The sequence below is a fragment of the Lagopus leucura genome, unplaced genomic scaffold, assembly GCF_019238085.1.
Source record: "Lagopus leucura isolate 7727_CA_CO unplaced genomic scaffold, USGS_WTPT01 Super-Scaffold_100004, whole genome shotgun sequence".
Lineage (NCBI taxonomy): Eukaryota > Metazoa > Chordata > Aves > Galliformes > Phasianidae > Lagopus > Lagopus leucura.
In genome coordinates, this window is record NW_024962264.1 from 55,821,478 (window position 1) to 55,847,533 (window position 26,056).

The following is a 26,056-nucleotide window of genomic DNA, read 5'->3' on the forward strand; positions in this document are numbered from 1 at the left end:
TGTCTGAGTAGAGAATTTCTTCCAAACATCTAACCTAAATCTCCTCTCTTCTAGGTTAAAGCCCTCCCCCTCCCATCCTTGGTGTCTTTCTACTTGCACGAAGTCATTTCCACCAGTGTCCTCTCCATCAGTGCTTTCAGGACCTCTGAGGAGCCAGTGTGGTCCTAGATGTCCAGCAGAAGTTCCTGCTTCGCCCTGAGTGGTGATGCTGGGCAGTGGAGGGCCTGGTAAGAGTTGTAGAAATTGTTCCCAAACCCAATGACTTGATATTGCAATGAGGGGTGTGGTTTTGAAATACCAAAACTGCAAATAAAAATCACAGAGGGCAACTGAGGAAAGCGCAGGAGCCTTTGGAAGTGTGTTACTGTGTCATGGCATAAGGAAAGTTGCATCTTGTCTGACCGAGGTGTCACTGGGCTCAGAAACAAAGTCACTTTGAAGAAAAAACATGGACTCCAATCCCAAAAGAGGCGATAACCTTGTCAGGAAAGAAGGGCATCCACCGGGAGGAGTGAAACGAGATGTTCTTACAACAACTGATGAGAGAGGTAACCCGGCGGGGAGGAGAGCCGTGCCCGCGCTGCCGCAGCCCGCCCAGCAACAGGTCGCGTCCGCAGCGCACCCACCGCGCCGCAGCCCGGCCCGAGCCCCCGGGCCGCCCCCACGGCGCCCAGTGGGGCGAAACGCCTCACGCTCCTCCTCTTCCTCCCCCTCTCCCTCCTCCGGCCCCGGCCCGCCGGGGTGGTCTCGCAGCCCGGCCCGGGGCAGAGCCCGCCCTCCGTAATCCATGCGCGGACGGCACCGTCGCTGCGCTCTGAGGCGGAGCGGGCCGAGCCGGGACCGGAACCTCCGTCTCCCCGACCGCGCTCCGCCGGTGAGTGCCGGGCGCGGTGTGCGCGGGGAGGGGCGGCAGGTGGGGCGGGGCTCCTCCCGCTGCGGGCGGCACAAGTGCTGCCCTTCCCGGAGAGAAAGTGCGGCGGCGGCGCGGGAGAGCTCCTTCCTCGGGAACCGGGTGAGGGGAGCGAGCCGGGAGGAGGGCTCGGTTTGGGTGTCGGGAGAAGCCGGTTGTGGGAGCGGCGGGGATGGCTCCGGCTGCGGGAAAGGAAGGGGCTGCGGCACGGCGGCGTGCGGGGAGCCAGGGCGGGTCCGCCCGCGGAGGAGAGCCGGGCGGCGGGGACGGGGAGAGAGGAGCGAAGAGCTCCGGGGATGTCCGGCCCCTGGGTGGGGGGGCCGGGGCCCTCCGCATTGCTTCGTCGCGGGGAGGAAGCCCCCCGCCTCGGCGCTGCGGCGGAATGGTGGCTGCGGGCAAGGAGGGCGGCTCGCCCCTTCCCGCCGTGGGAGCGCGCTGCGGCGAGCGCCGCACCTGGGGCGGCTCGGCCTCTCCGCGGCGAGGGGAGCGCGGCGGCTCCGCGGCGGGGCGGCTGCGGCGACAGGCATCGCTTATCGCCATCCGAGCGCCGTGCGGGGGGAAGCGGCCGGAGAAACTACCGAGCGGTCCGCGTTCCGGCAGAGCTGAGGCGCCCGCGCTGCTGTGCGGATCGAGGACTTGGCGGCGTGGCAGGGGGCTGAGCCTCGCCGGCGCAAGTAATTGTAAAGATGAGGGAAACTTGGTCCGAGCTGCGAGGGAGCGCAGTCCGGTCTGCTGTTGGGGCTGCGCTCAGCCCTCGCTCGTTCCCGTTGCCGAAAAGCAATTCTAATTATGAGATGGCTTTGTGGTGTTCAAGTGATGCTGAGGAGTGCTCTCCCAAGAAAAGGCTTTATGAGCACCGGGGTAAACGCATCGCTTAGCCTCATATTAGGTATTTGGTTTTGGATCATTTAGTGAAAACATAAACTTTTAGGCAGAAAGTCAGAGCGGTAGATCTTCTGGGAAGATATCTCACTTGAAGTTTATTTGTGTGCATATGTTAGTAAACTGCTGTGACTTCTATAGCAGCAGACAGTGTGGGGTTGGCTGGTTGGTGAGTGGGTTTTCTTGGTTCTGCTGGTTTTGTTTGTTAGGGGAGTGGGGGAGTGTTGTGTATATTTGTGTAGTTCATACACAACCAGCTAGCAGCTCAACGCTAACCTGGGTTCCACATACCCATGTTCCAGACTTGAGTGCTTCGCATTGAGCACCAACAAGCACAGCAGGTGCCTCCTGTAGCTCCCAGGGGGGGGGATTTTGTTTGTGTAGGTGCCATCAGGCAGTTCTGCAGTCCCTGGTGCTTACTGGGCTTATTTGCATTCTACTCCTATGGCAACAGGTTGTAATCCTTGGTAGGCTTGAGAGAGATTGTGTCAGAAAACTGTACCTTTCTGACTTGATGGCATCTGGCTAGCTGGCTGTAATGTATCTCGTTTGCAGTTTTGTTTTAATGCACATCCGGGAGTTGAAGGCCAGCTGTAGCTACCTGTGTTGTGGCTGTCGTAATTAATTTCAGTCTTCTGCTGGTTGCTTTCGCTCGAACCTTGAAGGGTATTATGGACTTGGGTTTTCAAATGACTAATTAAAAAACATAACAAATGCAGCCAGCTTTTCAGGGTGGGCTTCCTGCGGACAGCTGCTTCTTCCCCTGTTCCGACCTGGTTTGCTGCCAAGAGGCTTCCACGTTGAGTTTGAGCAATGTAGCCTCTGGTTGATTGAATTTCAGTTCACAGGGTTAATCATAGCCACATGACTGCACTGCAGAGTTGTATTTGCATGGATTGCAATGTTAAATGGGAGGCCGGTCCTGTAGTAACAAAGAGTGGGGCATCGTGATGCTTCTGAGGAGGATATCACAATGCTTCCGAGTTCTGCTCATTAGTGTAGGTACCATCATAACAGCAGTTACTGAACTTCTGCATCTCAATTTGTCTCTTCTTCTTAAACTTGCACTGCAGTTGCTGAAGCATTATTGGTTTTGGAAAGCACTGCAGTTTGTTTGTTTTTTAATATGATGTGATAATATTGCAGCACACAGGGCAAAGCAGTGATGATGTTCTCCACACAGTGCTTTTTTTTTTTAAAAAAAAAAAAAAAGCCTAAGAATTCAGTTTAGTGACTTATGTGGGATACTTAGGTGACAGCTGCAGAATAAAAAGCATAAGCTCCACTCTTGTAAAGTGGATGCTTGCAAACTGCACAGAAAATAAAGTTTTAATTGCTACACATCTTCCATAGTTAACAGATGGTTATTTTCTTAATCAAAATAGTAATGAAATGAACACCTTACTTGATAATTATTGGAAGCACTCCGAAGGTTCACACAGTTGATTTTTCTCTCCCTGTTTGCTTGAACATGGCACAAGTTGTGCAAGCAAACTCGTGCTGATGTCACACTGCTTTGTAGGAAATGAGACGGCCACACACTGCAGTGAGGATTATCATGAATGGTATATATGTCATTTCTATTCATATACCACGCTTGCACTTCTCACAGTTTCATGGATTGATTTTTTTTTTTTCGCTTTCAACACTGTTCATCTAGCATATTCAGCTACTAATATGCTTCCCGCTCAGGTTGTTTTTTTTTTTTTTTTTTTGGTTTTTTTTTTTTTTTTTTTTATAGTTACTGAGATGAAGGTAACTACGGGGAGCTTGTTACATCAGAGTTATTTTTAGGTAGGTTGAACAGCTATTGAATGCTCACAGGTAGCCTGAGTTATAGGTTTAATAGTGCTTCTGCAAGTTCCTGCTCACTATTAATGAAGCCTTTATATAGTTTAGGGATGATCTGGTGTCAGCCTGAAGGAATCACTCAATAAGCCTGTATACACCAAGTTCATTGCGATGGATTTGCCAGTAATGGGAGAAGGAGCACATCTGGTTGAATGCTGCAGGTTCTTTGATTTGCAAGATGCCTGCCTGCTTTTTGAGAAATACTGAATTTCGTAAAGGCTCAGCTGAAAATTATACAGACTTGGAGATTTGTGTAGTGTCTTTGGAGTGGAAAGGTGGTTGTACATCTCTATTCAGCAATATATTGTTTGTGTCTGCAGTACAGGTAGTGTCCTTGCAATTTCAGTAGCATCCTTTTTGTGAAACCGCCAGGATTCAATATCAGCTAGTGGATGAGTTCACTCTTCTGCCAGGCATTATTTTTCAACATCAGAAGGATGTGTTGGTACTGCTTTGTTTTCCCATTTGTACAATTAGATCTAGTTTAAATTGTACTTAGCCTAAAATTTGGTCTGTTTGGGGTAGGGAAACAAAAAACAGTTGTATGCATCTTCCTCTTCCCCCTTCTCTCTAACAGAACAGCTCACAACAGAAAACATGCCCTGTCTTCTAGCTCTGCCTTAGGACACCAGTTATGGTCATCTTCCTCTCCAGTTTTATCATTCACAAACACCCCTAGCATTCCCATGTAGTGTTTTCAGCCTGTTTTTGTCTGTGTCTGTAACTTCTGCAGGGGTCAGAGATGGTGTGTGTTATCTCCTGATTTGCTGAGCTCTTGGAGTGCATTGAGAAGTCTCCAGAGCACTCAAATTTACACAGAAAGTGTTCCAACTTTCTAGTAAGAGTTCAGCTTGGTTTATTTTATTGAACTTGCAAAACCTTCTCAGATTTGTTATTAGGAGAAAATAAAAATCTATTGCACTTAATTGGGATTTTGTGATACTTTATTCCATGGAGTTTTTGTAGATCTGATAATAAACTGCCATCAAAGCAATTTGCATTTTCTTTTGATTTCTGCATTCAGCCATGGTGTGGCAGGTGTATTAAAGAAAATTGTGCTGAGAAAAATCTCAAGAATCTCAGTCTCAAGAAATGATTGAAGGGGGAAAAATAATATGTTGGAGCTGGATAATTGATGGAACACTCTCTTATGGGGACAGGCTGAGAGAACTGGGGCTGTTCAGCCTGGAGAAGAGAAGGCTCCAGGGAGACCTGAGTGCAATCTTTCAGTACCTGAAGGGGGGCTGTAAGAAAGGACAGACTCTTTAGCAGGGTCTGTTGTGATAGGATAAGGGGAAGTGGTTTCAAACTAAAAGAGGTGAGATTTAGATTGGATATAAGGAAGGAAAAAAATTATGCAAAGCACTGGCACAAGTTGCCCAGAGAGCTGCCCCATTCCTGGTGACATTCAAGGTTGGGCTGGATGGGGCTCTCAGCAACCTGATCCAGCTGTAGGTGTCCCTGTTCAGTGCAGGGCACTTGGACCAGATGGCATTTAAAGGTCCTTTCCAACTAAATGGTCCTGTGATAATTTTTTTTTTCTGGCATTATTATTTAACTAAGCATATCTTTCTGGAATGGAAATCCATATTTTTTTTTTTTTAATGTCTGCTAAGATTTTATATTTCAGTGTTGGGCGTTATATAGAGAGAAACACATAACATTGGCTCTTTCAGTATGGCTTGGTAACTCTGATGTTCATGGGATTATATAACTGTTTTTCTTGGTTTTCACTGGGCATTGGGTGGAAAAATAGATTTAAGTTTTCCTTTTTAGCTAGATTGGGTTTCAGGGAAACAAGATTGTCCCTAGTTCTTTGATCAGGTTTTGTATTTCTGTGTTCTGTGTTTTTCTTGATGCCAGTCAGACTTCTGCATTCAGGAAGGAGCAGTAAACAAGCCTGCCATGTGATTTCCAGTGAGTCAGTGCTGGCTTTCAGATAGGCAGCGTGTGTTTTACCAGGGAATGTAAGGTGTGGGAGAGACGAAGACTCACCTTGCTACCAACTTCAGAAGTGTTTTTGTCTTCAGACCTCCTTTGACGTGGAAGCACCTTGGAAGTGAAGAAGCTGCTGTGGCTTTGGGCTGGCTGCAGCTGTGATTGCAGTGTTGCTTTGCCCACTGTTGTTGTTTTGCACTGGGTGCTCCCTGCTTTCAGGTGGTGGCTGGTTGTGAGTGGTGCGTTCCCAGTCATCCCCACTGGTGGCATTCTGGTCAATGGGTGAAGGCTTTCCAGGAGTGAGCCAGTCTGATGGATGACTTCCAAAGTCAAGAGGGAGTAAACACTGCCTTTTATTGGTTGTGGGGTCTTTTTTTGAGTCGTTTTTTGTTGGATTTTTTTTTTTTTTTTTTTTTTTTTTTTTTTGGAGAGGAGGGAGTTCTTCCTTGGAGAGCACTGTGGCCCGTGCTGCGCTGAAGGAGTGTTAGCTAGCTCCAGGTAGGTGAAAATGTGGCCAAGTGTTTTGTTGGAAACTGGGGGATTTTCTGCTTGTTTTTCTTTTCTGACGGTAGATGAAAGTGTTGTGGTTTTGTAGACTGACAACATTCTTAACACTTTATAGGCATCCAGAGTCATCTTAATGCTACTCAACTTCAACAAGACATTGTTGAAAACTATTGGCTGCTCGGGCTTTGAAGGAGAACGTTGTGAAAGTTTGAGTTCATAGAAAGCAATTGAGGACATGCACTGTTATCTTTCAGGAGGACAGTAGATTTTTTTTCTCATTAAGATTTCAATAATAAAAAGTTACTGTACTGTCAAAACAAGTGGAAGCTTAAATTCTTTCTTGAGATGAGTCTTTGGCCCTAGCTATGAAATGGGTGTCATGAAGTGCCATCTGCAAGGTTGTTTGTGGGGAGGGAAGTGGGAGTGCTATAAACTAAAAAGTTACAGATTAAAGAAACTGCAAGATATAACTAGTAGTCGTCATCCTCTATAGTAACTAGAGGTAGCTGACTGAATGCAAACTACTGTGATGTGACATACTGTGTTTAGTTAGAACTGCAGTTTGTATGTTCTACCTTTAATTTTGCATATTTTCTCTGGAGCTGTCCCAGTGCTCTGCTTTGTTTTTGAAAACTCATTGACCTGGAACTGTGTGTAATTGTTTTTATCCCTCTTTCAAGTGCAGCATGTGTAGCAGACCATTTTATTCACAGACTTCAGTTTTTTTTTCCTCTGTCCTTCCAAGCTTGCTTTTACAAGTGATAGTAAGTTCAGTGTCTGCAGAAAATTGCAGGTATCTCGCAATTTCTGCTTGCATGCCAATACCTTAATGAGCTCAGAGTTTTTTCTTTCTTTCTTTCTTTTACTAGAGATGGTGCGCTGAGTCACTTCCATGAGTGGCTCCTGTACCACTCCAGAACAAGAAGACGGGTGTTAAAGAATAAAGGTGTGAGGGCACCAGTGCTTTGCTGTTGAGAAATCTAGCTCCTAAGTGAACGTATTGAAGATTTCTGGAGTTGGTGGGACAACTACCTCTACCTCAAATTTTATGAATACTGCTAGCCATGGCTGTGGAACTCTGTCTGCTGCTGCTGTTGTTTTGTGGAGGTACTATTTCAGAGGTTCAGCCTATATACAAGCCGCCTCCTGGGACTTTGGATTTTGGATTTGTACCTGCCAAGACATATGATACAGGTGCATACCATGAACCTGGGCCAATAGGAATTTTGTTTAAAGTAGTCCATGCCTTCCTGTATCTAGTGCAGCCCAATCCTTTTCCTCAAGGTAAGCAAACAAAATTGTTTTTGTTTTTCACTTTAAGATTTGTTACTGATTCATTCACATTTTTGTAGATACCAAGACAGTAATTTGGAAGTAAATGCTAGTGGGGGCTTTATTAGTAGCATGCAGTGTGGCCTGGGAATGTGCACAGTATCATGTCAGATAACATTGTTCTGTTCTGCATAGTTGGGTGTTATTAATGAAAAATGAAATGTTAATGAAATTTCACAGCACTTCTTAGATATCTCAAAGCTGTCATTGATACATTCGAGGCTGTTTTTTCTTATGTGCACTCAGAAATGTGGGGTTAGGAGTAAAGCATAATTTGCAGGAGTAAAGCTTGATTTGCTTTGTATTTAATATTAAATCCATAAAAGACAGCTCATTAAGATTTGCATATTGTGATAAACGTTCTTCTTAAAATACAGCTTTATGGGATGTACTCTCAGAAGGATCATAGAAGCGTAGCAACTAGAAATAAACTCCTTTTGTTTCCGTATCTTCATCCAGTCAACTCTCATAAATCCATTTCCATTATGCAAGCGTGCAACTTTGTGTTCCTTTGTGATCCAGAGTTAAGAATGAAACTGCATCTCTTTCTTTTCCATTCCTTTTCTACTGAGTTCTTCTAAAGGAGAAGCAGAGACATGAGAAAAGTGTGTGCTTAATGAGACTACATTGCTTGAAATGTGCTTTTGGGATCTGTGTGTTTGTGGGGTTTGTAGTTGTATCAGTGGAACTTTTCAGTGTGCTTTTTTGTTTCATTTAGCTGTCCGAAGAAAATGCTAATGTTCGTATAATCTTAATATTCTAAATAATGCCAAGGTGAAGTTTTAATGACCTAAGAACAGCTTTGGTTTGCTACTGATTAATTTTGGCATTTTAGCTGTGGCTATGTATAAAAGAAGATTATATTATTTTGTAGTATATATTTCAATTATGTTAAATCCTTTACTAATTTAACATCTTAAATTCTTTGGTTACATGCCTGTATAATACGTACCAATGATTATTTGCTTGTATTTTTTGCCATTTCTTCAATAGCTGTAGAAGAATGAAGTCAAATGAATTAATTGTATTCAGACAAGTGCCTGGAGATCTTGAGGTTAACCTGGGGAGCTAAGGTCTGACCTATTCCCTGCATTATCTGTCTTCCCAGCAGGCTTTACTCCAGGTGTACTGAGGGCCGTTGCATGAAGCTGGCAGGAATGTCACCTTTTGAAGGAACACTTTCCAGATGCCTCTGCTTTTGTGGCCTCTTTCCTGCCATGAAATGTGCAGATGAACTATTCCACTCTCATGAGATGTGATATGCTGAGCTGTCTGCATTCAGCTCTCAGAAAAAGGCCTTTGTTCTGTCCACAGGCTCGCTTGAATATTTTACTCTTTTGATTATGGAAACTTGAGTTCAGTGAGATGTTTACTGTGCCTTTGTAGTAACAGGAATATGGTCTATAGCCTTGTATGTTTTGGCCACATAATATTAAATTTCACGTACAAATGATTATTGAGTATAGAGTTTGCTGTCAAGTCGCATGGAGTTGTTTGTGTTAAGTTCAAACGTCAAGTGTGTGGATTGTTGTGAAATACAGCATTAAAGAGAAAGGAACCATCTAATAGTAAATCACTTTTGCTTACCTCATAAGTTTTGCACATGTCACTCATCTCATTCCCTCCCAACAGATGTTTCCAGCCAAACCAGATGTTCTCAGAAGTTTGGCTTTCAGTGCTTTCTTTAGGTGAAGTGCTTTTCCCATGCCCCCACGTACCTCACTGCAAAACACAGATTTGACGGATCATGTCAGTTTGAGTCATACCATTTAATTGGTTAATCCTCTTAATCTCTTTTGCCATATGCTGTTCTATTTTCACATTCAGTGTATTAATAGTGTAGTTAAATATTTGAAATGCTGTTTTTTTTTTTTTTTTTTTTTTTTTAAACTGCCAACTTGAAATAGGATTAATTCTGATTCAGAGATGAAAATAAACATTAATCACAAGTATGCACAGAAAGCTGTTTCGGTGTGTCTGACTCAAAACATCATCACTGCTGTTGGTCTGGAGCTCCAGAAGAGTTTGTTCCAGGCTGATGCCCTAGAGTAGTGCACATAACCACAACATAGGGTAGAAATGTGGCTCACAGGCAGAGCTCTGTATCAACTTATAACTTTGATCTTAGAAACCTTATTTTTTTTTTTTCCCCGTAGTACTTGGAAGTACTTAATGTTTGCTTTTCCAATCTACAGTTATGCTTAGCTGGGAGGAAAAAGAAGGAAAAAAAATATGAAAAGTGACAGGATTGCCTAACTGCATGTAGATAGATATTCCTGCCTTTGCAAGTCATTTGTGTGCTTCCAGTAGTGCTCTGATGTTGCAGTTCTGTACACCTTGAGTCCCAATAAAACCTTTAGGAAGGAAGCTAGCATGAGCTTCCTAGCTTGTGATAAAGCAAAAGATGAAGTCCTTGGGAAAGGTTGTTCTTAAGTTTTTCAATTGCATACAAGTTTACTTAAATGTTCTTATTAGTTACTTTAAAGCTGAAAGTGATTATTTAAAAAGAAAATCAGCCATGAGGTATTCTATAAGTTTGTTTTTGGTTTTGTTTTTACTTCCTTTTTAGTTAAAGCTGAGAAACTGTTTGCATAGCTTCAGACTAAGTATGTTGCTCATGCCATAACGTTTGTGGGCACGCAGCTGAATCTAAGTTCAGATTTAATAGGTAAGTTATTAATGGGATTAAATGCAGTTGTTGAGTAAAGCACACTGACAGAACCTGAGCAAGGAACTGCAACCCTTTAGGTTTGCTTAAATTGCTGAGTCTTTAATGAGAGTGCTGTACTGATTGGATATCTGATTGCAGTGCTTCAGCGAGTGTGAACAGATCCTGCTTCCAGCTTCATCTGTCAAATACTTTTGCCTTTACTAGATAATGTACTGCTGCAATGGGAGTGATTCGCTCTGGACCCCTGTGAGGAGTTAATGACATACTGGGTGGAAGAATCTGCTTGGTCACTGGCTTGCTGCATGATGCTCAGTTGGTCTCTTCAGTCATGCAATGCCTTCATTTGTCTGTTTCTAACATGAAGAGGATGGTGCTGCTGCTGCTGTTGAGACTGTAGGCTCGTTATTCCTTACTGTTAACATCTTATTAGTTTACAATGAACAGATGATAACAAAAGTTATAGGTTGCTTCCAGCACTCAATTAATTAAGTGCTAAGTGACATCTACCAAAACAAGTTGCAGGTTTTTGTTTTGCTTAGAATTTGTTGCAAACTGAAGCTTGGCATGCTAATAAAGTTAAGTCACTTTGCACGTGTGATGTGGTGTGCATCACCTGTTGTGCTGGGGACTTGCAGATATGAGCTTAGTGTAGAAAGGGCATGGTCAGTGTGAGCCCTGGCTGTGTGGCTGTCTTAGCGTGGCTTTGTTCCCATGGAAACTACATGTTAGTTGCAGTAAGACGATTTTAATCTGAAATTCCACTTGCCAGCGGGATCTGCACAACAAATCTTCAGTTTCACAGCTTGTGTCTTGTAACTAATATGCAGGGAGTTCACGAAAGAACCAAGCTGAAGTTCCTTTTCTTTTTAGATAAAATAAGACAAAAATTTAAGGCACGTTCACCTTGTTGTGCTGTACCTGAGCATATTGCTAGACAGTTATGCTGCATACTTTTAATTACAGCTGCTTTGTAAATGCTTCTACTTCTGGATTGCACCATTTCTGCTGAAGCAGAAATGAAACTTTAATGCAAATGTGAATGCAGGACCTTGCTAGGCAGAGTATGGTGTGGAGAGGTGAATGTATATTCCTTATGGGAAAGAACAGTAAGCAGTTTCGTAGACCTGAACTGCACCTCTCAGTTCTGTTTGCAGAGTCTCGTATTTTGAGCAGTTTCAGCATCTTTCAAAGCTGCTGCAAGTCATGGAGTTTAGCAAGTTTGTTTTGTGTCCTCTGTTCCTGAAATTGTGTCACATGAGCGTATTCAGCAGTTGTAATGTTTTTTACGTTAACATTAAAAAAATCACATAATTTTTAGGTGAATATAAGCAGAGTATCCCTAGCTAGTACAGCTGCAATGGAAAAGTGTTCCTTCTTTTCTGGATACCATTGTGTATCCAGCAAAATACAGATATTGTGTGATATGTGTGTTTGTTGTTTTTTTTTAATACATTAGGTGTGTTGGATGAGAAGGAACTGCGTGCACACTGCTTCTGACTTCGGTTTGGGTGCTACAGTTCAGCAATATAAGGCAGCACTCAGTTTTCCAAAGCGATTACGAACTTCTATAAAAGCTTATACTGAAATATCCTTTTCCAGTTGTGTGAAGTCTCAGTATCAGTTCAGGAATGGAGCTGCACTGATGTAATATACTGCCTTTTTGTGCTAGTTTTTAACACCTACTCCTTGTGGCATGTGGGTTGATTTCTTTCTTATTGCTCTCCTCCTGGAGTTGGTTTGGGAGCACAGATGCAATTGCTGGTGCAGGAACTGAGAGGAAGGGAGGGTTCTCTGAGAGTAAGACCTGCCTCTTAGTGAGGTAGCTGTTAGATTGGCCAAGCTGTGTTGTGAAATGACCATTTCATTGAGCTATGGAGTCACTGCCTTCACTGCAACTGTATAGTGTGGTTTGGTTTTTTTCAGTACTGTGGCCTCAGCTGTGACATGAATTTCAGGTAATAGCTGGAGAGAGTTGAAATGAAAATGGCAGATTTCATTGATAGGTGTTATGTATAGTAAATAGTGCTGGTATGATGTGGGTAGAACTGGAATAAGAGGGGGAAATTACAGAGCTTCCTTGTGTGATTGTATGGGGTATATGCTGAAAGAAATTCCTTGTGTCTAAGATTAGAAATACTGTGAAATATTGAGCAGCAGGAAGATAACAGGATAAATTAGCATCTTCTTTTCTCTGCCCACTCACATGCACTTAAGGAAATAATGTTTAAAAGATCATTGCTCGTTTCATGCTGGGAAGCTAAGAGGTGCTCTGCTTGATAGCATACATATGTAAACAAGGAACACAGAAATAGTTTCTGATAAAGACTTGAGGTCTGCTACTTGTAATAGGCACCAGAAGCATAATTTTTTTTTTTTTTTCCAAAACTATTCCAAACTATAGACTATCCAGCAAATTGCTCGTCAAAATGATTTTTTGTGGATTGACAGAGCTTTTGGGTGAGGGAGGTTTATACAGATTATCTACTGGAAGCCACCATAGGAGGGGGAAAAAAAAGAAGGTTACACTTCTCTAATGTCATCCTGCCTATTTCATTAGGATTATGTAAACAAGGAGTCCCTTATGGAGACAGGCGTTATGCAAAATATATATAAGTCAGTTGTAACCAGTGTGGCATATATGATAATCTGAGAAAATCTACCGCTGTACACGTATCTGGAATCTTCTCTCTGCAGTATCCTGAATGCTCATTGTGATCTGGTTTAACAATGCCTGCTGGCTGTGCCTAGGAGAAAAACATACTTCAGCAGCAATTGAAAAATGACAATCCAGCATTGCAACCTCGATAACATTAAGGCAAAAAGCCAGCTTCCAGATGAGACAGCTATGTTCTCTCTGTCTGTTGGGAACAGTGGCTGGTGTGTGGTTTGGATGTTTTCTGTGAGAGCTGACTTGGGAAAGCTGTTGCAGTCTGGGGAAATATCAGAGCAGGGATTGAAACTATCCTGACCATGCAACATTTATGGGAGACATGATGTATGACCAAAGAGCTGGTCAGTGGTGTTCCCTGCATCCATGCATTGGGCTGAGACCTGAGTGCATCAAACCCAGAGGTTCTGGTTGCAAGGACGGGAGGAGTGAGAAGTACAGGACAGGATTATCTTAGTGGGTGGCCTTGATTAATGTTCTGGATTAAAAAAAAAAATTGACTATTTTATTAAACTATCTCCTAAAAATGTAACTATTTGGCTGATTATTGCTCCTTTGTGTAGTGTGTGAGTAACATAAGTTATTTTGGATGTGGCATAGTGTCCATGTACCAGCAATTACACCAAAATGCTGAATTAAACTCCTGAAATTCTGTGTGCATTCATTTTACGTGGTGTCTCTAAAGGATTGGCTATTCCACATAGTATTTCATGAGAAAGAGAGAAGTAGGTTTAAGCATCAGTTTGTCTGTGTTTTGCCTTTCAAATACCAGTGCACAATCACTGTCTTAGAACATACTAATGAATATAGTGGTAGTTTGTATCCCTCTCTATGGTAGCAAAATTGTATTCAGGACATCTGAAACGTTGAGTGTCTTGTATGGTGAGAAGTGTGTTGGAATAGGTTTTGGGTCAGTTGCCTTCTCTGGTTGTGTATCACAAGTGGATTTTTAGGCTGCCAACAGAACTCCCTGTTCTTCTTGGCTTGGTGGTGCTGATTCTGGTTTCTCTTCTCCCTCTCCATTTTATTTCTACGTGCTTATCTCTCTATGTATTATTGGACCTTGTTTTCTCTTCTAACTTCTAGTTCATGAAATGTTTGTGGAGAGAGAGAGAGAGAGAGTGAAAGTCTTTTAAAGGCAAATAATAGAATCACAGAACTGTTAAATTGGAGAAGACCACTAAGATCATCTAGTCAAACTGTCAACCCCTTGCCACCGTACCACTGATCTACATCGCTCAGTGCTGCGTCTCCACATTTCTTGAACACCTCCAGGGATGATGACTCCACCACCTCCCTGGGCAGCCTGTGCCAATGCATCACCACTCTAAAATAATAATTTTTTCCTAATATCCATCCTAAAACTCACTTGGTGCTGTGTTAGGCCATTACTTCTCATTCTATCACTGCTTTCCTGGGAAAAGAGAACAAAATGAAGTGAGTTAGAAGGGAAGTCAGCTGCCACAGATAGTGTAGTTTGAATTTATCAGTATATACATCTTAGTGTAAGCTTACCAGTCTGCACTGTGCAGATATATTTTCTGCTTGTCTGAAAAAAGTAAATTATTACCCATATTGCATTTTAACGTAGTCGAGAGCTTTATGTTCTCAGAAAATGCACCAATTATTTTGTTTTTGTGAAGTGTAAAAAAAAACTGTTATGGTGGTGAATATTTTTACTGATAGTAAGTACTGTTTGGGATGTGTAGCTCAGCTGAAAGCTGCCATACAGAACAAACAGAAAGGTGAGGCATTCCTTCACCTTCCTTCAGTGTAGCAGCCTTTCCTTTGTCTTTGATTTTTGAGTGAAGGATGGTCTGGGTAGGATTTTGATCCAATGTATGTGCCACAGTAAGAAAATGTGGAAGATTTTGACCTTTGCAAGAAGGTCAGAAATGAAAAAACATAGGGAAGGAATTCTGAGAAACCACAATAAAGCTGCCAGAAAGCCACTTCTTGAGGTAATTAAAAAGTGGTACCAGCAGGACTCCCGTACCAATCACGTGCTTTCATATTTTCAGTGATTCACTATAGCAATATAGAGATAGGATTTTCTGTGCTTTTCTCAGATTATGAGAGCTTCTGAGGACAGAAGTGAAGAGCAGGAAAAATGCTATTGTTCATACAATGGAAATATGTACAATTCTAATAAAGTCCAGTATGTTACACAACCTGTGAACAATTAATTCCCTGCCGTGTGCTCAAACAGACAAGCATGCACAGTGTACCAAGTTAAATCTTTGCTTGTAATCTGCTGTAAATCCTTACCAGATGGTGGCCTGGAGAGAACTTTAGGTAGCTACTACAAACAAAATAGATGCCCAAAAAGTAGCTGCTGTGGCACAAGCAATGCATTGCGGAAGTTTCATTGTCTTCAGCATATGAGGTGATGGAGTTTCTGTGTGGATCCTTCTTCAAAGCTTTTTACTTGTCTTGGTGTCTTCTTCATAATATATGCAAATGTATTGTGAACTCCAAAGATTTTTCTGAAGACTTCTCTCTTCAACATTTCAACAAGAACAGAACTTTCTTTGGAGCAAAGAACAGCTACAAAGTCTCTGCGGAGGTTATTTTCAAAGGAGAAATTTTTCGTTCTGGCTGCACTATAACAGACAGTATAGTAGCTATAGTACATAGCGTATAGGCTATTTTTTGTCTTTAAAGACAAGTCTTTGAAGTCTTTTACTCTGTACATGGAGTACAAGCAGAATGTGCCCAGAAATGAAAGTGTGTAACTGTGCTACAGGAATATATTCAGTCTGGGGCAGCTGTAAGGTGTGAGGATATTTTATGGAAGACTGCATTTATTTGTTTGGTCTTCCTGACTAATAACAACTGACTAATAAAACTTCTGTAGTTTCATCAGTGTTTTGGGGAGGTTAGGGAACTTTTTTTCTGTGCATAAATGGAATTCATGCTGTTGCTAATGTAATCCACAGTTTCTTCTGTAAATCTATGTTATTTTCTGTCAAGGTTGTAAAGGGAATCTGGTATTTCAGATCCTGGTTATTGCAGCATGCACATTCAGCAGCTCTTGCTGCACTACAGTTCTGCATCTTCAGCAATTGCAGCGCACCTGCTCCTACCTGTGCTGATTAAAATTCACTCAGCGTAGTCTACTGCTCATGGCTACTCATGCATCTCTTTGCCTGTAGGATACTACTGCCTGAACCCTCTCACATCACCCTGAACCTCATCCACTATAAGTTAATGCTCTTTTCTAGGTGGTCTAGTAGCTTGTCTTTTCACCTGCAAATAAAGCAGTGTGTGCTTTCCAAGTCTAACAAGATGTAAAATGCATTCATTATGTATTTGCTTTTTGTCTTGGCTGGAAACAGAAACAGAGTAGTCTAGGATAAGCTGGGAATATAGCATATATATCTTGCTTTTGATCATGTAATTGAAGAATGCAGCCAGAGAATATGAATGGGAGATGATCATGTTGGTTGAAGGAAACACCATATTGAATGGAGAAGTTAACAAGGCAGGCTGACATTGCAGATATGATGAGAAGTAATTAGGCAATTTAGTTTGTATTTGCTGGTTTTAACCTCCATTCAACCATCTACCATAGAATATCAGATCATAGGGCATCATTTTACATGTTAGCAAGCACGTGCAATGGCAAGGTTCCCTTTTTGTTTGTTTTTCTATGATTATGGTATTTTGCACTTTATTTCTTTAGTGTGCAACATGATTGGGCAGGAAATTTCCTTTTGCTATCTCTAGGGTTAGCAGGTTGTCTTGTATGAGGGCTTTAGAACTGAGGGAATGTCAGTGTTGCTCCCCTTAGTCTCCTCTGTTCTGGGCTGAACAGATCAAGGGACTTCACATGCTTCTGATGCATCCTGCCCTCTAGACCCTTCCTCATTTTCGTAGCCCTACATTGAGCACTCTGTAGGTCTTCCCTTCTTGTGGTACCCAAAACTGCACTTAGTGCTTGAGGTGAGGCTCCTGCAGTACAGAGTAGACCTGGGATTAGGGATAGAGCAAGTGTGTGGATCCACAAGGTAGTTAAACAGCAGTAAAGAGAAGCACCCTAGGTTACGTACTGGAGGAGACTTCTTCAAAGGAAGCTGAATCTGACTATAACTAAAGTCAAAGGCAAAAGGCTTTCTAACTTTGAGGAAGCAATGAAAGTTCCACTCAGGTCAAAGCAAGTATTCTAAAATGCCAATAAACTGAACTTGCTATAGAGCACCCAAAAGATTTTTTTTCTCTGCTAATAAATCTGAAATAAAATAAATCTAATAAATCTGTTTTCTTGGACTTGCAAGAGTTAGTTTATAGTCTGAGTCATAATTAGAGAGGAAAAAACAATCTTGAAGCTATTTTAATTCATTAATTTCACAGTAATTGTAGCTATTTATTTATGACACTAAATGGGGTCAAACTGATCCATATTCAGAAAAACACTGAACTGAGCAGTGTATACATAGCCCATTGACACTGTCTGTTATAGAGGAAGGGGAAAGGGGGGAAATGCTGTGATATGAGATGATGTGAAAGCACTTATTGTCATGTATATTATCAATATAATTCTCTGCTGTTGTTCTGAAGATCCCCATTCAGTGCAAGTTGAATGCTTCAGTCACGGTACTTATTGGTTAGCGTGAAGTTTTTTTCAGAACAGTAACTTAGTATGTTACATTATGCATAAAAGGATAAATGAATTTCTGGCATAATTTGATTAGTGCTGGAATTGCACTATAACTGAACTGGCTCAACGGAATTGTTTGAGCGAACATCAAGCATAGCATTCCCAAAGGTTTTATTCCAACTGTTTTCCTGTCACCTAGATTTGAAAAGCTTTCATGGAAGAAGCATTTATAACAAATTCATGTTGGGATTTACAGCCAGACGTTTATTTTTAAATCTGCATGATTTTTTCTCTCCCTTTCTGTAGAGTAATTCCAAGAGGAAAGCCTAGTTATAACCTTATTCTTGTCTGAACAGTATGGTGTTATTGGCTGGATATGCATGACTCTCAAATTATGCAGAAGATGGTGATTGTTTCATTGAGTGGAGCTTCTCAGAGGTGCTTAATATTTCATCACAAATTGCACTGGTAAATGAACAGTTCATCTGTCTAGTTAGATTTGCCAGGGCAGATGGCATGTTGCATGAGTGATGAGAGCAGGAAGGGGACAGTGCAGAGCAATAATGTAATGAGCTATGTAAACGAGCCTCACAAGGTAAATCTCTTTAACCCCAGTGAGGAAATGTGTTCTGTGCTAAAGCCTTGGATTACTGGTCCTGTGAAACAATGTGTGCAGCTGGTCAAGCCAAGATTTCAAAAGTAATCTACTTAATTTGAAAATAGAGGGCACCACTCCTTTCCACACCTGCCTAGCACTTCTGTGTTCAAGGTGGGAACCAGACTCGAAAATTATCTGATTGGCTCTGAGGTACTCTACACATCATGCAGAATAGTATCAGGTGGAGTTGTCAGTTCAGTTTAAAATAAAAATGCATTTCAGTGCTAGATTTGAGATGTCCTAGCTGGGAAAGAATGGCTCTTCATAAAAGCAAATCTAAATCACAGGGATTAGGAATTAAATGTAGACTGAGGCGTTTCTTTACTGTGCAGTAATGAGCAGTGTGTGTGAAAACACAGTATACATGGGAGCACTGGATGCTCTCCCATTTAACCTCCGAGTGCTGTTGTATTAAACATGATTACTAGTGATGTGCATAAAACTTGAGTTCCTGCAAAACCACTGAGGCATGTTTGTGCCTACTGATGTGTGGGCGAGTAACTGAAGGTAATTTTACATTTGGATTTGGCCAATATTAATTCTTATGGGAATATATATAGCTTCCACGTATCATTTGAAAGTCACAGAATCATTAAGGCTGGAAAAGACCACTAAGATCACCTATTGCAACCACAACCCCAGTGTCCCTCAGTGCCACACCTACACGTTTCTTGAACACCTCCAGGGACAGTGACTCCATCACCTCCCTGGGCAGCCTGTGCCAATGCCTCATCACTCTTTCTGTGAAGAGTTTTTTCCCAACACCTAACCTGAACCTCCCCTGATGCAATTTAAGGCCATTACCTCTCATCCTATCATTGTTACCTGGGAGAAAAGGCCGACTCCCACCTCACCACAACCTCCTTCCAGTTTGTTGTAGAGGGCAATAAGTTCTCCCCTGAGACTCCTTTTCTCCAAATGAATTAACTTATAAAATATCTAACACTTGATATTGAAAGTTATTGAAATAGTAAATTCATTGCAAAGAATGATCAATCACTGTGCATTGCCTGTTGAGAAGAACATGCTGAAGCTTCTAAAAAAATCTTTAGCAAGTAGTATAAGTAGTAAATCCTTATTCAGCAGGGAAAGCTCCCATTCTGAAAATTAAGGAAAAAAGCAGGCTGTGTAATAGCAGTCATTGTACTGTGTATGGCATAAAACCTATATTTCTATTACTATTTAGTATCTAATTTATACAATTCATATGGGAACTTTTTTGTACTTATTTTCAGGTGTTTCTTGTTTACTATAAACCTAAAGGGGCTTTAGATTCTGATGAAACTAAACACCAAATATCTTGTTTTCTGTACCAGTTTGTTATAGTGTATTCAGGTACTGCTTTTGACCTGCAAGATATAAATTATGGAAAGGATGTAAATAGCAACCGTGAATCAGAAACATTCTGAGCAATTTAGGTGTATCACAGGTAGTCAGGGGAGTTTGGGATTTTTTTATTTTATTTTTTAATATTAGATCTTCTGCTTAGAGATGATGAAGTTCAGGACTGCGCCCTGAGAAACATGATGTAGCTACCGATGATCTGAGCCAGGGGTTTGACTGGAAGATTTCCAGGGGTCATAGAATGGCTTAGGCTGAAAGGGACCTTAACACCCATCTTCGGTGGCTATTCTGCAGCGTATTGTTACACAATGCTAAATGGGTAAATAAATACGTAAATGAAAAGATTACTGTAGCCCTTCTGCTTGTGAGATCAAGAGAAAATTCATTGCTTTGGATGCTTCATGCACCAAATCTTTCTTAAAATTACCTCTTCGGGAGGGATATAGATTTAAACAAGAGGAAAGACGTTCTGCATTTGCTGGTGAAGAAAATATTGTCTGACACAGCTAGTGTGCATTACATTTTGGGCTTTGTGCAGTGCTGCCCCACTTGGCTGTGCACTTCCTTGCTACTGAAACTCCCTGAGGAATCTTCAGGGGGTCATTGGGGATGCTGTGAGCGTCTTGGCACAGATTGGTTGGCCCCTGCCAAGCAATGCTTGAACACGTTTATTAGGATTGTAGCTCCTTTCTTTCACCTAGGTGCTTATTTTACTGATATTTTTGTTTTACCTCTGTTACTGTGGGATTCAGCCTTATCTTCTAGCTTCTGTGTAGTGTTTCAAAAAGGGAGTTGTATGAATTCCTTTATCATCAACTGCTAGCACGCTTCCTGCATTTTAAAATACACTTCCCGTCTGTGAATGAGTTACTGCTTGACACTCCTCTGATATGTTAACATTAACAGATTTTTACTTTAATTTTTTAATTTGCAGTCTTGGTGGCTACATTTTCCTTGCAGGGAAAACCTTCCTTGGTGCATTGAAAACAACAGTTGTTGCTCTGCAGTTGTGTTTGATTTTTGTGAGGGACTTCTCAGGATCTCTTGAACTTGCAGATCAGTTGGGTGCTGGTGACAAGGATGGGGGGAACTGCCTGCTTGGGGATTTGTTTTTATAAACTTGTGCAGAATTAGAGAAGAGTGAGATCACAGCGCCCTTGAGCACACTGAGCCTCGTGCTGGATGAGCATGGGATCAGGATGTTCCTTCCTAATGTGTTTCCTTTTCCTCAGAGACCAGAAGCTCAGTCCATCATTTTTCCTGGACATCTGAGCAGGGCTTCTTTTGTGCAGCCTGGCAGGGAGCAGAGCTAGAGCTTGCAGGTGCAGGGCATCACACTAGTGGCCAGCAGCCTTAGGTTCCAGCATAGTTCCCATAGGGATAGTAACACCTTTGTGAGGGCAGGCTGCTAATGTCTGCAAAAGGAGATCCATTACTTCAGCTGCTGGGGTTTACTGCAGCAAATAAGAGTGGCAGAGTTGTATTTCTGATGTTGAGTGGTGTTGATGTTAAACTCCTACTTCATTTTTTGGGTGATATCTTGTAGAAGTGAGTGAAATGGAGTTGAACGTGCAGTACCATGTGGATTTGTTCTGGCTGTGTTGCATACCCTTGTGTAAGGTCTGTTGGTCCCAAAACCAGGAAAGAATAGAAACTGGAATAAAGTGGGCAAGATAAGGGTCTTCTTCCTTCTGTTCTCCAATCAAGAAGTCATTAACATGCTTGTTTTGCAAATCATCTATGTAATTTTGGGTATGTATTGATATGTATCTATGTATGTGCTTATCTTAGAAATTAAGCAAAGTTGACACCCAGAACTTTGTCCAAGTAATTGATAAGTTTGTGCTTAACTTTTAATAATGTTGCTAAACTACAGAAAGGTGACCTTAGAAAAATCTTCACTGCATTTCAGTGGGGTTTAATTGATGTATACCCTGCTTATCTTCCTGCGATCTCATAAAATACACAGTCAGTTAAAAATGTTGGTACTAGACAGGTTTATGTAAAGTCTTATGTGCTTGCTGATCCTGCAGATGTCTATTCTTAATTGCATATTGCCTGCCTAAGAGTAGAATTCATACCATCCTCTTTCCTCCATTTTTATAATGTATTTTGTTTAAAACTCTGGAATGTTCTTGCTTATTTTCAGATCTCATCAGAAAACTAGCACAGCAGAAGTTTGGAAATACACAGGGCGATTATCAAAAGGTAAATTGTGTGTATCTGCATAAAATAATGAAAACAGTGACTTTGAAATTCGGTTTTATTTCTAAAATAGTGAGTAATATTTTAAAGCTAAAACAAAAAGATAAGGGAATGAAATGTGAGGGCAACAAGACTGATGGTTTCTTATAAAATTTGAGACTGAAATGTGTCAAAAATGTCACATAGAAATTTCATATGCCAGTGTAAAAAACACATAGTTAAGCCTCCATTATAAATCCCATCTGTAATGTGATTGCAGTCCTTATTATGCAGAAGTTGAAGTCCCTTTGTATTGAAAAGACTGCTTTTATTTAAAAATGCTTTATAGCAAGAGCGATTACTGCTCAGTTGTTATGTTAGTTTCAGCTGTTTTCCTCAAAAAGTTCATTTTATATACTGCTTCTGGTGCATTTGTCAAACTAAGTTTCCACAGTCTACTGATAAAGAGTTTTTAGAGTGTGCTAATCACATTAAGTATACTCTCCATTTTCTCTCTAGGTTTGTGATTTTTCTGTGGCAGTTGAAATTCTTAGGATGTCTGTTAGCAAGAGAAAGTAGAGTGGAGCTTGGGTCTGATTTCAGGCTGTTCTTGAGGACAGTGCCCCATCTTTGAAGCAGTGTCACTGCTTGGGCCTTCTTCCTTGTGCAGTAAGAGTCATAACCAGGTCCACGCAATGAACAGGTGGTTCCATGTGAGCTTACTATGGTGTTCTGACAGGTAGATGAGCATGGAGCTTGGCATACAGGCATTAATTTATTGTCTTGATTGAGGATGAGCTGAATGACCTTGGGATTTGCAGTGGGAAAACCTTGTGTTTCTACGCCTTTCTGACGGCAAGCTTATCACTCCAGGTGTTTGATACACTCTGCATTACACTCGAGTGCTTGGATATTGTCCTCCTGCTGCATCAAGCAGCACTTGCCAGTCCTATGGGCTCATCTAGTGTGGCTTTGCCTTAGCAGTGCAACACCTGTCTATGGTGCGGGCACTCCTAGAGAGCAGCATGAAGTGGGCTTTGTTGGCTGGGCCCTTGGATAAAGCGTTAGAACGTAGGTGGTAGGATGAGCTTCGGTATAGTGATTAGTAACTACTATGTAAGTCAAGAGAAATTTGAGACTAATAGCTGTAATCTGTAATTAAAGCCTTTGGTAAAATACTGTGTGATTATAGGATGGCAGATACAGTATCAGGTGTTCTTAAGATGTAGACCATCTCTAGGACCCAATTCTGACCAGAATATAATTCAAACCTTGAAACAATTGTGAGAATAAATCAGGGAAAGTGGAGAGACTTGCAGAAGCCAGAAATATCAGAGAGATGTAGCCATGAAGAGGTAAGTGGGGCTGTAAATGTGCCTCTGGAGGAGCTCCCAGCAGGAGCAGGGAAATGGGAATGTCCCTGAAGGGTGCAAGTAGAAGACTGGAAACGTTGCCTTGGGTTTGGTTGCTCAGCCAGAAGGAATGAACTTGAACATGATGGGGCTCAGGGAGTGTTTGTTAGGATGGCCTGGGAAACACATGGGTCTCCAGAGAACAGTGGATTACTCCTGATAAATACATATATCTGGAGAAGAAACACCAGAAGAAAGGCTCCTATTTGGGAACACGGTGATGTTATCACAGGGGAAGAAGTGGGCCATGTGTGAACCCACATTAAAGGAAGGCTCACTAGTTCACCAGGGAATTGAAAGAAATAGGAAATCTGACTGCTTCTGATATTTATCTTGTTAAATTTCTGCTGCCATTCCTTCATCTCTCCTTTTTTTTTTTTTTAAGCTATTTGTAGAATGTGTTAGTGACTCAAGAGGCCCTCCCCAGTTCTGCACTTTGTGTCCCTGTGATCCCAGCTGGACTCTTGCATAGATGCCTCATCATCCCCCGACAGGGATTCTGAGCTGCCAGGATAACCTGACAGCTGAGCACAGTTGCTGTGTGCTCACAGGGACTCAGCTCATCACTGCTGCTGCTGCGACAGCCTTAGTTCTGCTGGGAGATGGCTTGCTAAAACCATTCAAAATCATAGATGGTACCATGTTTATAAGGGAGGTTAGTGGTACCAAATAGGACTGTGACTCTTCAAAGCATATTGTACAGTAGAAGTTCCACAAAAATGTGTGTAATGCTGAAGAAGAAACTTGACTATAACTTGGAAACATTCCTGATTCACACACAGCAGACTTCAGGTTGAGGGTCTGCTGTTTTACCTTTGTAGCTTTTCTTTTCTGCTGACAAGAAAAGGAAAAGCGTTATCAGGTGTGAATTTGTCATATGGAGATTAATAGGGTAATACAGTAAGTCTGTTTTCACTGTGAAAACAAGGGGAAAATTAAGTTCTTCAGAAATTCCTGTCACTGGGTATTTCACTTCTAGTGTTTTCTTGAAATACAGATGAAAAATGAATTAAGAATCTGTTAAATACATTTCCCCATTCCTTCTTGAATGCCTTCTTTTTTACTTTTGCATAATTTATAATCTCTCCATAATTAGTTGAAAGTGCATTTTCTGTGTAATCTGTTACATTCCCAAAACTGCTACTGAAAATGCTGCACTTATGCCAAAATAAAATTAGCATTGAAAAGAAAATGTTAGTCAGGAATATCACAGGTCAGTTACAACTGGTGGAATTTTTGAAGGAGTCACTAAACCACGAAGAGACGCAATCTCTGGCCTTGAGATTGTTGGGAATTAAAAGAAACAAGTGTTTGCTACACTGATTTGCACTGCTCTAAAATGGAAATGTGTGTTGGACAGATCTTAGATTCCCTTTACTTACAAAGGAAACCAGACATTACCTGCTGTGTATTTTATTGTATGTAATTCTCTGTAATTACATAGTTGTGCTTCTATGCATTATTTTACTTCAGTGCTTTTTGTTATTGTTTCTGTGTTGTTAATTGTTTTGATTGTGGTTAATTATTCATTACTCGATTTGTTTTTGTGCATGCTGCCTGTTACACACACTCTCCATTTGTTTTGACTTCCACAGCCCGAAAATGTTGTCCTGACACTCCAGGTAAAGTCTTATCTGGTAGATGTACGGCTTTGACAAGAAACTAACCATGTCAATATGCACTACTCCTATTAAAACAACTATTTATTACGTTTTATTTTCAATTAGTTTTTTTTCCATCTAACCTATTTTAAAATGTACATCATAGAATAATTTCTGATGTGTTCAACTAACTAAAAAAAGAAAACAGGAATGTTTTTGTGGGTTCCTGTGTAGTCTTTCAGAAAAATACCCATATTCCTCTTCCTAGTATCTAAATTGTGTTCTTCAGAAGGAAGAACAGGTTTAAACCAGCTGTTAATACTAATGACGATTAAAGGAAAAAAAACAACACAAAAACTAGATTTCATCCTAGAATTGGTAATTAGGTCAGAAATTTGCAACTCTGCTAATGGTGATGGTTGCTGTATTTGGATCAGTTGGTAATTAGGGATTGCGAGGAAGGGCGTCAGTGAAGCTGGAACTGGAGCATGATAGATAGCTTGTGTGAAATTGTAACTTATTTTGCAGGACAATATGCAGCCCCAGTTTCATCTGGGGCTGCCAAGCTGACCTTGTGCTGGCAGATCTGTAAAACAGAGGAGGATTCAAAGTATGAGTGAGATAATTATTTCTCCCAAAATTGTAGAGAATCTGGGAAGAGAGATTTATTAGGCAGGAAGGACAGCTGGGGCGGGCCACCCCATGCTGCCCAGCTGGGCAGACACATGGCTGGCCTGGTTTGGGCCATGCTGCCCTATGTTTGCAGCAGCTGTCCCTGGGAGGCTCGCAGTGCCTCGCAGGCACTGTGCCCCAAGCCAGTAGGGTATTGCATTGCAGGCTTTCCTTTCCTTCCTTTCTTCCTTCCTTCCTTCCTAAGCATGCTGTTAGCTGCTGATGTTTTGCTGTTTGGCACCACAATAACTGTATTTACCTGAGGGAGCCTAAAATCCATGCTATTACATTTTTCAGTCCCTAAGCAGTTTTTTTATCTGGAGTTTGCAGAAAACTTTGCTATTGCAATCCATCATCCTGGAAGGACATCCCTTGGCTGATCCCATGAATCTTTCCATACCTGATTAACAAAGAGAACAATATACCCTCCCAACCCAGTGCAGCATTGATCCAGGCAGCGTTGCTGACATTTATGGAGGTCTTTTGGAAACAGATGTGGGCAACATTAGATTTGTGGTCCAAAAATTTTAACATGTTCATTTTTAATCTACTTCATTTGCATCACTTTGCATTCATTTCACGTGCACATATTACTCACATAGAATGCATTCCTGTAGCTTACTTCCTAGTGCTCTCATTAAATAACTGTTAGCTGTTGGTGTCTGCAATGTTACATATATTTTTGTTACAAAAGTTGTTGATTATTGACAAAAACACTGGGCCCATAGCCTCAGAGACGTAGTAGATGGTTTAGTCTTTATTTAATTGTTAATAATTTGCTCTGTATGATTGCAGTGACTGTTTGATACCTGCTATTACCACTATT

The 26,056-nt window shown here is 41.5% G+C and overlaps 1 protein-coding gene across 6 annotated transcripts in view; it reads left to right on the forward strand.

The window, feature by feature from the left end:
* The first annotated feature begins 939 nt into the window (after positions 1 to 939).
* Positions 940 to 26,056, forward strand: part of PROM1 (prominin 1) — a 58,287-nt gene continuing 33,170 nt past the window's right edge. For 4 of the 6 annotated variants that reach the window (XM_042871975.1, XM_042871977.1, XM_042871978.1 and 1 more), the window contains exons 1-4: positions 940 to 1,012; positions 6,958 to 7,372; positions 21,511 to 21,569; positions 24,553 to 24,579. In XM_042871975.1, coding sequence (XP_042727909.1) covers positions 7,153 to 7,372; positions 21,511 to 21,569; positions 24,553 to 24,579 — 306 coding nt within the window. In that variant the 5' untranslated portion in view covers positions 940 to 1,012; positions 6,958 to 7,152. The remainder of the gene's footprint in view (positions 1,013 to 6,957; positions 7,373 to 21,510; positions 21,570 to 24,552; positions 24,580 to 26,056) is intronic. The other 2 variants (XM_042871976.1, XM_042871979.1) reach the window with 1 other exon arrangement.